Below are 14,604 nucleotides of genomic sequence, written 5' to 3'. Positions count from 1 at the left end.
CTATATATGTATTTCATAGATCCTCCCAAAGTCTTGCCAAGAGATATCCTTCATCCTACACAGTAAAAATTAAGAGGGAGAACTTGCTACAAATCTAGTTGATACACTGGAGAAAATAATAATTCTACTTATAACTTAGCAGCAGACTCATAAAGCGAATAAAGTTTGACTCAACATGCAGTTACAGTGTTGTCACTGTTTACTCTTTAAAGCAGGAGGAACTCAGAAAAGACACTTCTGGTTTTCTGCCTATGTAAAATGGCTCCTAATAATCATTTTACTGCCATGAAAACGAAGACCAAGGGTCTGTGGGTATAAATGTGATCTATTAAGAGAAATGAGTAATCTGATTTTATTGGATGTAGATATTTTCATAGAAATGCTCAGCACTAATGAATGCATCAAAAACCATACTTTATTTTATGTATAGCAATTCAATTTACATATTAAATAACACTATAATAGAATGATTTGATATAGTTTTAAACAGAAGAAAAAAGGGAAAAATTTCAGGTTATAAAACCCCCCGAACAAATTAAAAAACCAAAAAACCAAAAAAACCACTTTTTCCAAATGGGTCAATGCAACGACTGTATTCAGTGACTAATTATGTCTAATTCCTATTGCACAAATGGTCAATGAAATTAAAAAAGAAAACCCAACTTTCACAATCACTTCCTCAAAGAAATAACACATGTTGGATTCTTTTGGAATGCAAAGATGGTTCTTGCTACTTCAATACACAGAAAGTTGAATTCACATTATCCACCACAAAGGAAAAAAAAAACAAAAAAACTATGACAGAGTTGAAACTAGAAAAAAATTAGCTTTATATGAAAATATAAAATTCTATGATTATATACCATAGATACAAAGTTCTCAGAAGATGCTTATCCAAGCAACAAAATATTTACAGTTTTAATGATTTTAGCTATTTCAAAATGAAGTGAAAGAGACATGAATCAACATGAAAGCTGAATTTTTTTTTTTAGAAACAATGGCTGCTTTCTAGTTTCAAATGTCCTAACAAAAAAGGAGTCACTACCCCAAATGTTGGAGAGTTGCGACATTTTATAAAATCGGCTGTCTCCTTTTCTGGAGATGTTTATTTCTTAAAACTCAAGATATTTTTCTTGAAATTAATTATCCTCTGTAGAAAATGCTTCCCTTTGCAAATATTTAACAAAAATACTAAAAACAGTTTAACAGCTAAGACAAAGTAGAGGCCAAATATCATTATTACAATTCCTTCCTATTTGTAGCATGCCTTCTTTCTAGAGATAAGTAAAGCCAATATTGTATGTTAAGTGGCAACTAAGGGCAAGCGCAAAGGGGTAAGTGAAATTACAGCTGTTGGAAAAAAAAAAAAAAAAAAAGCAGGCATTTTCCCTTCATATAAAAATTCACTGGCACCATTTGAACATAAACTTTAGGACATAGCAGTTGAAAATGCATTTTCCAGTATAACTGCTAAATTCTTAAGACAAACTACATTTTGATTATTATTTCTTAAATTATGATGAGTTTGGGTTTCTTTTTTTAATTTTTTGCTTAGAATTAGTAGTATGTATCTTTGGTAAATTGGTATCTATATTTTATTTTTTAAATACAGTGTATATGCATTTAAGAAAAAATTCATACCAAGGCAGTTGTGCTGTGTCATTATAAAGTAATTAAGGTTATTTGCTGATTTCAGTATGTCACTCTGGGCTAAAAACTGCAACAGCCAGACCTTAAATGCCATAACCCTCTCTGACCTTGCTGGACTTTTCAACTCGAAATAGACTCTAAAAGCGCCAAGACATAAAAATTAGGAAAACCAATCCACCTAATTTTAATCATCTTGAATTTCAGAAGGAAACTTTTTTTTAAAATATGAAAGATGATATTGTGGCTTTTAGATGAAGGAACGAGTTCTCTTGATGGCAATAAGGTGTGTTTTTTCTGATGTCCAGCATGGCCACTTGTTCTGATCTTTGCAATTCAGTTTTGAATGATGTGTGCATTCTGCTTACCTAGAGCTAAATTCATACACTCCCAAAAGCTTACTTTTATAACATAGCACAGATTAATTTGCAATAGCTATTTCCTTTCCTCCTGAGTGCAAGTGGTAATAACCTTGCTATGTAGTTAAGCAATGTGCTTATGTCTCAAAGAGAACACCATCTTTGCCTCTGGAAAGATGCAAGCATATATTTGCCAATAACAGATGAAGAATAATAGTGAGGATACACTCCATGGTCAAAGTGAGGAACGGCTGAATATAACTATCCTCAGTGAAGTGTGTTTGGACCACTTTGGCAAGATGGGCAAATAGCATTTGCTCATAGTTCAGTGTGTCGGGATTTGTAGACTTTGGTTCCAGACCGCTACAGACATACAATCGCTCACAGAGAACTTCTAAGCCATCCTTGTAATGTTTCTATTGTATTTACTAGCTCTCTCTCTTTTATCATGATTCTGATACCCCTGGAAGAGATGGTCACAGAATTGGAGGGTATGCATTCCATGAATTGAGCCCTCTGTATTAGCACAGAAGGGAATACTTGCCATGTGTCTTGTAACCAGTGTTTGCTTTTGTTAAGAAAAAATGACAGCAGGACCATGAACCCCAACTTGAATGTTACTTCTGAAAGTCAAGTCCACTGTACCATCTACTGAGAAGAATTGGCTCATATCAATACTCTATACAACTAGAGGAACCTACTTAATTGAGTAAAATGATCCAGCTCTTGCCATGATGTGAAACCTTTCCCTTACTGATTTCCCTCAGCCAGCCGGCAACTGTAGTGTTTCTGTGTTAACGCTTTTTTTCTTAAGTGTTAGGCAGAGCTTCCTTGTGTCACCTCTGATGGGAGCAGAGAGGCGGTAAAGGTGTCTGTGTCCTCTAGCACATGCAGCTTAGCAAACGTGGCTCACTTGTACATCTTTTCTCAACCTAGCCCACACAGTTCGTGAACAGTGGACTGTTCGGTGTGGCTGAATCTATGTGATGAAAAGACGAGATGAACCCTGGCAAGTTATGTAGTTCACGAAAACTCCGTTGACCTGGCCTATGTGTTAGAAATCCTGGGCTAGTCCTGTAGCCTCTCTCTCCTTAGTAGCTTTGCTCCTTCAGGTCCACTCTGACAAACAAACTTCATAGAAACCCAACTCAAGATAAACAGAATCTCAAGGCTGATTATCATGAATGTTTTAATGCCTATCCAGATGGTTTGATAATAGCCAGTATGGACTTTTGGTTGAAGTTTATTGACATAAAAAATAACCAAAACCCTTTTCTTCTTAATAGGCCCAGTTCCGGTGATGGTTTCACTTCTGACAGAAGCCATCCCTCGAGAGCAAATGTGCAGTCGAAGAAACAGATCTCAGTAAGTAGCCTATTTTTCTAAATAACTGAAATTTCTTATTAATGCTCCTAATTTTCCCATGATGTACAGCAGGGTGAATATGGCTCCAAGAAATTACTTCCTTGGGCTCTGTGTCACGATGAGCAGTCTCTTTTTATCTGTTCTTGAGGCTAAACTACACAAAAGCATACCAAGCTGTCTCCTATTTTTAAAAACTGTTTGAAAATGTCACTATCACCTTTCACTCAAGATTCTAATTTTCCCTCTCCAAATCAGGTTTATCCATGTGTGGGAATCTAGATAGTCCCAAAGACTTTTGCTAATACAGTATTTTCAGTTTAATCCTAAGTAGAAGAATGCATGTAATTATGAGATTTATCATGAAACATTTGGCAAAAAAAGGAAAGGAAAGAATGTAAGAATGTTAGCTATATAGGTAGTTTTTATTAGATTGCTATAGGAGTAATAGGAATATTTTAGAGGACTAGTTTCAAAATTACACACCTGCAAAGATTTTCACTATTCCACCTGCCATGAGGTACGCTTTTATAAACCATGAAGCATTAATGGAGATTCACTAAAGGGATTCATAACTGGAGTTATATAAAATATTGCCATCTCTCTTTGGTAAAAGATGGCCCTGATTTTGGGGTGTAGCTATTTCAGAGAGTCAAAATGGAAACAACACACACCGTCCACATAGCTACTGTGAAAACTGTAATACAGAGATATCTTTTATTTTGACACAATTGGGCATTCTTTTTAAGCTATGACTATAACTTTGTAACTAATAAGTGATGTTCACATGAAACAACTCAAACCTTCTAATTTCTTAATGGCTATCTTCACCATCATAAATGAAACTGTTTCAAGGCCATGAGGTTTGATAGACCTTCAGAGTAGCTTCCCCACACCTGCTATTCTTTAAAAGAAAACAGTGCTCATCCACTCCATTAAACTGCAGAAGGCATACAGTATCGAACAGTGCCTTGAAAAAATAGAAGAGGAGAACTGAGGAAAAGTACAGCATTGCCTGCTAGTAGAATGCAACTGCTTTAGCAACAATAATAATAATGATTAAAAAAACCAAGATTCACTGTCATAACAAAGACCTTCACTGTACTGAATTAAAAAGTAGCATGTGTGCTGTCACGGAATGTCACATCAGGGTTTGCTTTAGTATTAGATTATAGGCAGTAACACTGATCAGATAGTGCAAACTAGGTAAAACCGCGTTTCACTGTGTGAAATGAACGGAGGTGCAAATGCTCAGTAGGATACCATTAAGACATAAAATGGCAAAAAATAAATATCAAAACTTTTTATCAGTGTAAAAAAGTAACCGGGTTATTGTATAACGTAGAGTCTGGCAGAAAAAGGCCTCAAAAAAGTTCTCAGTCTTCAGAAGTTTTACAAATTAAGCGCCCTTTCAGGATTCTGCTCACACTAGAGATTCCATGCTCTCGGCAGGGTCCGATTCATCTGCCATGAGAACAGCACCATTTTTGTCCACTGTCATGGGACCATTTCCATTTTCTTTAGTGCTGACCAAGCTGAGCATTGCTTTGTAGACAAACTGGTATTGTTCCTGGAAAACAAGAGGGAGACGGTTTTTTGAGCCAAAGAGCAGCTCAATCATTTATTTCATCTCAGGTGGAAATACTGACTAAAAATGTAAATGTGAAAAATATACTAGAGAAACAGGAATTATGTCTCTGCTAGTTCTCAGACACTTAAAAAATAATCTCTTGAATCCTTTATAATCAAGACCTACACCTTCTTCATGTCCTTTTGCTCCCTGTTACCTTGGAATGAATTCTCGGTGTTGAAAGTCCACTAAGATAATAGGATATCCATATTTTATAATCAGAGGATACTATATTCTAGAAAGCAGAGTTTCTCAACCTCAGCCCTTTGGACATGTGGGCCAGCTACCTCTTTATTGTGGAGGGCTGTCTTAGGCGCTGCAGGATGTTTAGCAGCCTCCCTGGGCTCTACTCACTTAACCCCGTCTCCGGTTGTGACAACCAAAAAAGGTCTCCAGACATTGCCCAACATTCCCTGGGGGGCAAAGTCACCCCCAATCAGAACCACTGTTCTAAAGGGTGAGGCTGAGTTTCAAATGATGTACAAGTTTCACAAATGAGCAAAGTACTTACAATGTCTGTGAATACTCCAGGCCTCATCAGATTGATCATTTTTGCAACCTGGAACACATCCACAGCATTTTCATTCTCCAGTTGCTGGGACAGGGTGGTGAGGGCACACAGCATTCCTGCGGAAACTGCACCGTACCTTGGGGAGGCAAAAAAAAGCTATTTCAGATTCACTAAAGGACAGAATATATTGGAACAAAATTACCATCACCTATTTCCATAGAAGCTAGGTAGACTGTATTGATATCTACTCTAGAACACAAAAATGAGTGAAATGCTGGACGAGGGCAGAGATTTCGAGGTTAGCATAAAGGTGACATTTGTTTCTGAATGTGACATCTCTCAAGACAGGCTTACCAGATGTTTAGCCTGATGTCTAGTATGAAGTTAGAAGTTCAAAATTAGACTTGGGAGGGCTGTAAGAAGATCTGATGTCGGGGACAAGCTGGGTTGATATAGTAGGAAAAATAATACGAGAATTTTAACTAGAGGCTATGAGACAAGTAGAAAGTGGTGAAAGGCTCTGGAAAACATTTTTGTAACAATCCCGAAGGGCTAAATTGAACTTCCAGAATATGAATAAAAATGGAAATATGTGGCTCAAAATGCAGTCAGAGAATTTCCAAAATGAGTTTCATATTTAGTAATTAGTTTTGGCACTGAAGGGGAAGTTTCCAAGTATGAGCACCTTCTATAAAATTCTTGGAAAAATATGGTTCTCTTTGCTTCACACACAGGCCCAAAAAAGGCTTAGAAGGGTAGCAGACTTTTTCATCAGGCCAGGTTGGCATCTTCAGTTTTTACAGGAACCTGTGTGGCACATAGTTTCCATATTAATGATGAGAAAACAGATGGATTAAATGAATTGTTCAAGGAGGTGTTGCTGGTTGGTGGCAGAAATGAGACTAGAATTTAGATGCCCTGTGTCCACTGTTCTGTTAATAACTATTAAATATTGTTTCTAAATTTATTCTTACACGAAATTAAAACAGTACACATGTTTTTACTTCTGTAATGCAAATAAAGCCAACATCTCCCTAACTACCACCCCAACTTCAGAGGTAATCTGTCTAAGGGAAAAACTGTCACGCATTTAGGTACAGCCTTCCTAGATTTAAGGGTATCAGCACATGTCGATCCGGCTCATTATTTCATCTGCTGCATGCATACCGGATGTCCTCACTTCCCCATGGGTGGACATTCAGCTTGTTTGTGCCTTGTGCACAGAGCAGAGTAGTACAGGGTAGCGCCTTACCGTGAGGAGAAGAGCTAGGTCACAGGTCTGCCCATTTAGTTTTAAAGACACTGCGGTATTTCTCTCCCACGTGTCGTTACCTGTCCATACTCCTCCCAGCCAGAGAATACTAGTTTCTCCTCATCATTTTAAAGTTTGGCTTTTGCCAGTCTGATGTGTGAAAACTTGAATCTTACTGTTGGTTTAATTTGCATTTCCTTGGTTGCCAGGGGAGTTGAATATCTTTCTATGTTTACTGACCCATCTGTATTTCCTCTTCTGAAACTGCCTATTAATATACTTTGGCCATTTTTCTATTGGGCATGTCTCTTTTATATCATCTGCAGTACGTGTTGCAAGTAGTTTTTTCAGTCTCTACTTTCTCTTAGCATTGTTTGTGGTTGTTTCTGTTAATGCTGAAATGTAGTTTAGATATAATCAAATTTATCAATCTTTAGCTTTTTTGGGATCTTGTTAATAATGCTTTCTTTACCCCAGTATTTCAAAAATATTCTCCTATATTTTTCTTTTTTTTTTTCTTTTTTTTACATGTAATTGTCTAATTCATTGGAATCTTATTCTTGTTTTGAGGTAAGGCAGGGGTCTGAATTTAGTTATTTTTCCAATGGATAACCACTTGTGCCAGCATTTTCTTAACATATATTTATTTGCTTTATTAATACTCATTTTAAAATGTGCTGATTTGGTTTATTTAACAAATAATGTGAACGAAGTTTCAGAAGGAATAATATCACAAAATTCCATGGTTAGACAATGCCACCCACAACTATAGTGCAAATTTTGCTTTGTTTTCCAACCTAACATTTACAAAAATGGTCATCTTTAGGGATACAAACCACACTTAGCTTTCACCATGAATGTGACCTATAAAATCAGTTATCAGAGACCACATCCAGAAACCACAACATTGTCTACTTCCAGCTCATTCACAGGATCACTCCCCATGTACAAGCTCTCCTACCACATGGGAATCCAGTATTCCATTCCCCACTTTCCATCCATCAGCCCCTAACATTCCTCATTCCTACTGCCTAGCCTAATTTCATCCCCATTTACTTATTTAAACCTATATTTATTAAGACAAATGATTCCTAAGTCTGTCTGACCTCTTACTGTATCTCCTGATCAAGACACCAATCCCAGTGACTCAAAATTGTTCCCTATTCAGTGGGTGCTTCAGATGAAGCACATGGTTAGAATATCGATCCTCATCTAAATACAGAATCACAAGACGCAGTAACCTCCTAATGTATCTGGCAATCCAACTATACCTAGATAACTAGTCTTCTATGCTCCATAAACATGTTCAGCCTTTTCTGAATCTTTTCCATCTCACACATACTCTTTCTTTCACTTTCCACGTATGGGCTTGACGCCTGCTACATTGACAGATTACCTGAGTGTACGGTTTTGGGCTGCACGCTACAGGCCTGCAGGCCCTGTACTTGCCCAGCCTCAAGATCAAAGAAAGAGCCCGAGTCAGCAACAGAGACACCGATGGTTTAATGGATGGGGGGAGCTTACATGTCTGAAGCAAGGTCCTGGAGCGACACCCCACTGTATGCAGCAGACTGCAGCGGGCAGGACATGCAGGACATGGCAGCAGTCTTTGCTCCCTCTGTGCCAGCATTTTTTATTGAAGTGTCTCATGTTTCCTCATTGATTTGAGCTGCCTTTTTAATCGTCTAAATTCTCACATATGCAGGCCTATTTCTGAACTCTCTATTTTGGCCCTTTAATCTGCTTGTCTGTTTTTTTATACTGTATTTCCCCACATTCGTTTAAATTCCCATAGGTTTTTAGTAAGTCTTGATACCTGATAAAGCAAGTTTGCATAATAGTCTTGACTGCCTCTATATTTATTGTTTCACTTTTAGTGCTTCAAACATACATATTTTCATTTTTCAGTTGTACACTCGTTTCCATATACCTCTACGCTTCTACCGCATCCCATCCTGTTTCATGTTGATTGATACTGGGCTGTCAAGGAACACAAAAAGTTTTGCTGGGATTTTGGTTAGGCTGCACAGAATATATAGATAAAGCTGAGGAAATTAACATCTCTTTGAGCTTTTCTGTTCATGAACACGATGTCTTTTCTCCATTTATTCAGGTCTTTTATAGTTTTCAATTAGATTTTACAGTTTTCTACGTAGTCTTTTGCCAATTTCATTTTAGGGTAAATCCTAGGTAGTTTCTGTTACTCCGAAGAATGGCCTCTTTTTGCGACAGTACTGTTTGGTTTCAGTTGATATATAGGAAAGTTACTGATTTTCACGTGGTGAACTTGTATCCAGCCATGCAGAACTCTTTTTAAGTTCTAATAATCTGTGCATTCTCTAGGAAGTTGGATACATCTTTATCTGCTAGCAATGCCACTTGTCCCTTTCTTTTATACTTCTTACATCTTTTGCTTTTACTGTATTGGCTAGGATACAATAGTTTTGTATTCTAACATTGTGAAGAGGTGTCATATTGTGTTCTTTAATGGTAAAGCTTCTAATTTTTTAATATTAAATAAAAATATTTGCTATAGGCTTCTGAGAAGTAACATTTATCAAGTTAAAGAGAATGCTTTTGACTTTTCGTTTGCTAAGAGTGTTTTCTTTTGGGGAAGGGGATTATGAATGGCTGTTATTTTATTGTATGTTTCTGAATATCTATTGATTTAAAAAAATTCCTTTAATAATGTTCTGAATTCACTGAGAGCAATTTTTGGTACCATTTAAGCAGCTCTATATTCCTAGGATAAATCTTTTTCATGATGTATGTAATTCTTTTACTATAACACACTGGGTTTTTGACAGTACTTTTTTTAGACCTTTGTACCCATATTCAAGTAAGTAACATTGGCTTATACTGTTCCATTCTGATGCTAGCCTTGTTTGTCTTCTTAATCAAGGTTACATTAAATGTTCTCTCTGTGTGCTGTTGTTCAAATGTAGACTGGTCAAAACTTAGTGGGCCTTAACGGGTTGAAAACTCTTATGTGCCAGGCTCTCTTATAAGTACTTTACATGTGTTAACTTAATTGTCAGAATAACCCAGTACTACAGGTACTATTAGTATCCCCATTTTGAGGTTGAAGAAACAAGGCACATCCAGGGGAAGTAACTGGCCATGGTCTCATAGTTTGGGAGACTAGAGCTTATATTTGAGCTGATACATGTCAATGGCTCAGAACAGAGACTGACTGGTACATTGTGTTCACTAAATAGCATTTACTATGATTAGGTAGGCTTAAAAATTTATTGGTATAGAGTTATAAATAGTTTTAAATGTTTATTTCATTTCCTGTAATATACTTCTTGTTTTTAACCTTTTATTAAAGAAAATATCAAATGTATACAAGGCATAGTAACCCTTACTGCACCATCACTAACCTGAAACAATCATCAGCTCATAGCTGGTGTTGTTTCATGTCAGTTTCCTCCCCATGTATTTTGAAGCAAACCCCCGGGATTTTATTCATTAATAATTTAGCATAAAACTCTAAAAGATAAGGTTTTATCACACCTATGTAAATTAACAATTTTTAAGACATTTGAGAGCTACAGATAAACGGTAGATATTTTTTTCTTCCCAATGATAAATTATACCTTCTTTTTTTCACCAATTTCCAAAGTTGTGTCTTTTGTTAGTAAAATTTAAGCAATGAAGTCTATCTCCTCCTTGCCCCCATTTCATTACTGTTTGCTTTTCTTTTAATTCCTTGTACTTTTTGTGGATTCATTTGGTTCTTTTTCTGGCTTCTCAAGTTGAAAGCTTATTTAAAAATTTTCCTCCAATAAATGAGGCTTAGGCTATACATTGTTTTCTCTGAGTATATATCCTGTCAGGTTTTGAAATGCAGTGCCTTCATTATCATTTAGTTTTAGGAGTCCGTAATTTCTGTTTTCATTACCTCTTTAAACCATCAATTACCTCTAATTCTAGCCATAAGGACTTCAGTGTCTGGGTATAAGAATTTGGGGTCTCATTTCATTGTCGGTTTCTAATTTAATGCATTATAATTAATGAACGTGGCCTTGTATGATATCAGTTTTTTGGAATATATGAAAGTTCCATTTATGATCAGTAATTATAAATAAACTATTTGTGTTTGAAGAGACTATATGGTCTCTCCGTAAGTCTCTCTTGGGTACATACTTTTAATATGTATTTATTTATGTATTTAATTTTAGAAATGTTTATTTCTAAATTCTGTTTATTTTATTGAAGTTTAGTTGATTTACAGTGTTGTGCCAGTCTCTGTGGTACAGCAAAGTGACTCAGTTACACACATGTATAAATACATTAAAAAATATATATATTCTTTTCCATTATGACTTATCCCAGGAGACTGGATATAGTTCCCTCTGCTATACAGTAGGAACTTGTTGTGTATCCATTCTGTATATAATTGTTTGCATGTACCAACCCCAAACTCCCAGTCCATCCCTCTCCTTCCCCCTCTTCCCCTTGGCAACCACAAGTCCGATCTCTGTGTCTGTGAGTCTGTTTCTGTTTTGTAGATAGGTGCATTTGTGCCATATCTTAGATTCCACATAAGTGATTATCATATGGTATTTGTCTTTCTCTGTCTGACTGACTTAGTATGATAATCTCTAGGTCTATCCATGTTACTGCAAATGGCATTATTTCATTCTTTCTTATAGCTGAGTAATATTCCATTGTATATATGTACCACATCTTCTTTACCCCATTCATCTGTCCATGGGGCACATACTTTTTATATGTCACTATTAGATCAGCCTTGTTAATTGTGGTATTCAGATCTTCTCTCTGAATGTTATTGTTCATTGTATCCTGATAATTCATTTTAAGAACTCATCCCTTTATTCAGTTCTTAGAGAATCTCAGCCATTATTTTCTTTTCAGCTATTAATTTCTTCCTCTTTCATCTTTTTTCTCTCTCCATGGATCACACCCTTAGACCGATGTTAGAACGTCTGTATCTGGCTTCCATATCTGAGTCTGATTGCGGTTTTGTCCATTGTACTACTAGCCCATCTCTCATCTTTTCCATTTCTTAGCCTCTAATTTGTTCCTGTTTCTTAATACATGTTTTTAATTCATCTCATATGGTCTTCCTTTAGATCTCTGAGCATATCATTTCTAAATCCAATTATGATTGCTCTATTACCTCTGATTCACTGTATTTTTTTGTTCTTGTTCATCATGTTGTCTGTCTTCAGATTCTAAACTGAACGGGGTTTACCTTCTCATTTTAGCAGAGCTAGGAATTCCCCACCCCGCCCCCAATCATTTGTATGCATTTTTTTTCAATAGGGGAAGAATTTAACCCTTTAATCTTTGCTAAATTTGCTCTAGTGAAACTGTTAGGATTTTTTTTTCCCCCCTTCAAGCTAACCATAGCCATTCAGATAGGAAAGTCAGGTATTATGTATTTTACTATGCACTGTGCACTCCCTGTGGGATTACTCTGGCCTTTGCTTGGGTTGTCTTTCCTGTATTTAGCCATTCTTAAATAAGTACCTAAATAAAAGGAAGTACCTACAAAATAAGACTTTAAACAGGACTAGAAACTAGGTCAAATCAATCAAATGCATAGATACTTTAAAGTATCAGTCTTTAAGGACTGAAAAAATAAAGGCTATTCTTCAGAAGTTTAGGAATTAAGTAGGATTAAAGGAGGTTTGTCAAGTTTCATGCATTTGCACTTCAAAGTACAGGGACTTGGTGAAAAAGTGATACAGGTAATTTATAACTTAGCTAAAACAAGAATACTGTATAAATCCACTGGTTTTGGTAGTTTGTTTGCCACTTTCTCAAAGGGCCCCATTGAGAGCAATACTTCTTTAACTAGCGCCATGCTGTTAAAATGTATTTTCATCTTCCCCTGTCTGTGCCTCAAAGAAATGAAAGTGCTTTAAGTTCCCGACATTCAGTAATGTTTTCAGGTGGCTCTGTCTATATTCATTTTAAGACACGTTGGGGTTCCTCAGTGTGTATAATACTTACGGCCATTTAATTACACTTTTTACTACTTCATATAATTACAGTTATTGTTGTTTTGCTCTTACGATGTTGTTTTAAAAATCATAACTAACCCTGTCACTATGAAGGAAGTGAAGCTTCCCTTCAAAATCATTACGGCAGGAAGGAAAAGAGAGCTAAAGCTTCAGTATCCATTAATCCTGGGGAATAATGGCAGCACAAAACCACAGAACTTTAAGAAATTAAAACTTTGGAAGTGAATGCGAAAGTACAGAAAACAAAACACAGTCCGAAGACACAAGGGACAGGGGTGCTTACTGTGAAAACCAGTGGGAGGCAGTGTTAACCAGTGGGATTAGACAGATCTGGATTTAACTATAGCCAGTGCCAGCTTCCTGGCTTGCCCCCTGTGCTGCTGTGTTGGGCCTTGTGCTTTGATGGGTCCCCTACTTAGGAGGGTCCTGCGTAAACTAAACTTCTTAGTTTAACGCTCTGGTGTTGCCATCTGGAAAAAAACATTTTTAGTTTTTATTTTATATTGGAGTATAGTTAATTTACAGTGTTGTGTTAGTTTCAGGGGGTACCGTCAAGTGATTCAGTTATACATATACATGTATATGTTCTTTTCCAAATTCTTTTCCCATTTAGGTTCTTACGGAATACTAGGTATAGTTCCCTGTGCTATACAGTAAGTCCTTGTTGGTTATCTATTTTATATATTGTAATGTGTATATTTTAATTCCAGTTTATCCCTCCCCCCCACCTTTGCCCTTAGGTAACTATAAGTTTGTTTTCAAAGTCTGAGTCTGTTTCTGTTTTGTAAATGAGTTAACTTGTATCTTTTTTTAGATTCTGCATAGAAGCGATATCATATGATATTTGTCTTTCTCTCTCTGACTTAGTTCACTTAGTATGGTCATCTCCAGGTCCATCCACCTTGCTGCAAATGGCATTATTTCCTTCTTTTTAGTGGATGAGTATATTCCATTGTATATATGTACCAGATCTTCTTGATCCATTCATCTGTTGACGTTTAGGTTGCTTCCATGTCGTGGCTATTGTAAACAGCGCTGCAGTGCACACTGGGGTGCATGTTTCCATTTGAACCATGGTTTTCTCTGGATATATGCCCAGGAGTGGGATTGCTGGATCATGTGGTAGCTCTATTTTTAGTTTCTTAAGGAACCTCCATACTGTTCTCCATAATGGTTGCACCAGTTTACATTCCCACCAACAGTGTAGAGGGTTCCCTTTTCTCCACACGCTCTCCAGCACTTATCGTCTGTAGACTTTCTGATGGCCATGCTGACCGGTGTGAGGTGATACCTCATTGTAGTTTTGATTTGCATTTCTCTAATGATTAGTGATGTTGAGCATCCTTTCATGTGTTTGTTGGCAATCTGTATGTCTTCTTTGGAGAAATGTCTATTTGGGTCTTCTGCCCATTTTTGGATTGGGTTGTTTGCTTTTTTGATATCGAGCTGCATGAGCTGCTTGTATATCCTGGAGATTAATCCACTGTCAGTTGCTTAATTTGCAAATATTTTCTCCCATTCTGAGGGTAGTCTTTTCGTTTTGCTTATGGTTTCCTTTGCCGTGCAAAAGCTTTGAAGTTTCATTAGGTCTCACGTGTTTATTTTTGTTTTCATTTCCATCACTCTAGGAGGTGGATTAAAAAAGATCTTGCTGTGATTTATGTCAGAGAGTGTTTTGCCTATGTTTTCCTTTAAGAGATTTATAGTATCCGGCCTTACATTTAGGTCTTTAATCCATTTGGAGTTTATTTTTGTGTATGGTGTTATGGAGTGTTCTAATTTCATTCTTTTACATGTAGCTGTCCAGTTTTCCCAGCACCACTTACTGAAGAGATTGTTTTTCCTCC

General features: G+C 36.6%; 1 protein-coding gene across 5 annotated transcripts in view; it reads right to left on the bottom strand.

Annotated features, from left to right (window-relative positions):
- Positions 1-399: 399 nt before the first annotated feature.
- The window catches only part of PTPRG (protein tyrosine phosphatase receptor type G), a 730,377-nt gene continuing 716,172 nt past the window's right edge, over positions 400-14,604 (bottom strand). For 4 of the 5 annotated variants that reach the window (XM_029242111.1, XM_029242113.1, XM_029242112.1 and 1 more), the window contains 2 exons: positions 5,510-5,645; positions 439-4,938 (listed from right to left, as the gene is read on the bottom strand). In XM_029242111.1, coding sequence (XP_029097944.1) covers positions 4,792-4,938; positions 5,510-5,645 — 283 coding nt within the window. In that variant the 3' untranslated portion in view covers positions 439-4,791. Of the gene's footprint in view, positions 4,939-5,509; positions 5,646-14,604 lie in introns of all 5 variants that reach the window. The other variant, XM_029242114.1, reaches the window with a different exon arrangement.

This window comes from Monodon monoceros, unplaced genomic scaffold (genome assembly GCF_005190385.1).
Source record: "Monodon monoceros isolate NGI ecotype Baffin Bay Population unplaced genomic scaffold, NGI_Narwhal_1 Super_Scaffold_3, whole genome shotgun sequence".
NCBI classification, from domain to species: Eukaryota; Metazoa; Chordata; class Mammalia; order Artiodactyla; family Monodontidae; genus Monodon; species Monodon monoceros.
Note: the sequence above shows the minus strand (reverse complement) of the source record. Positions and strands in the feature narration are given on the sequence as shown.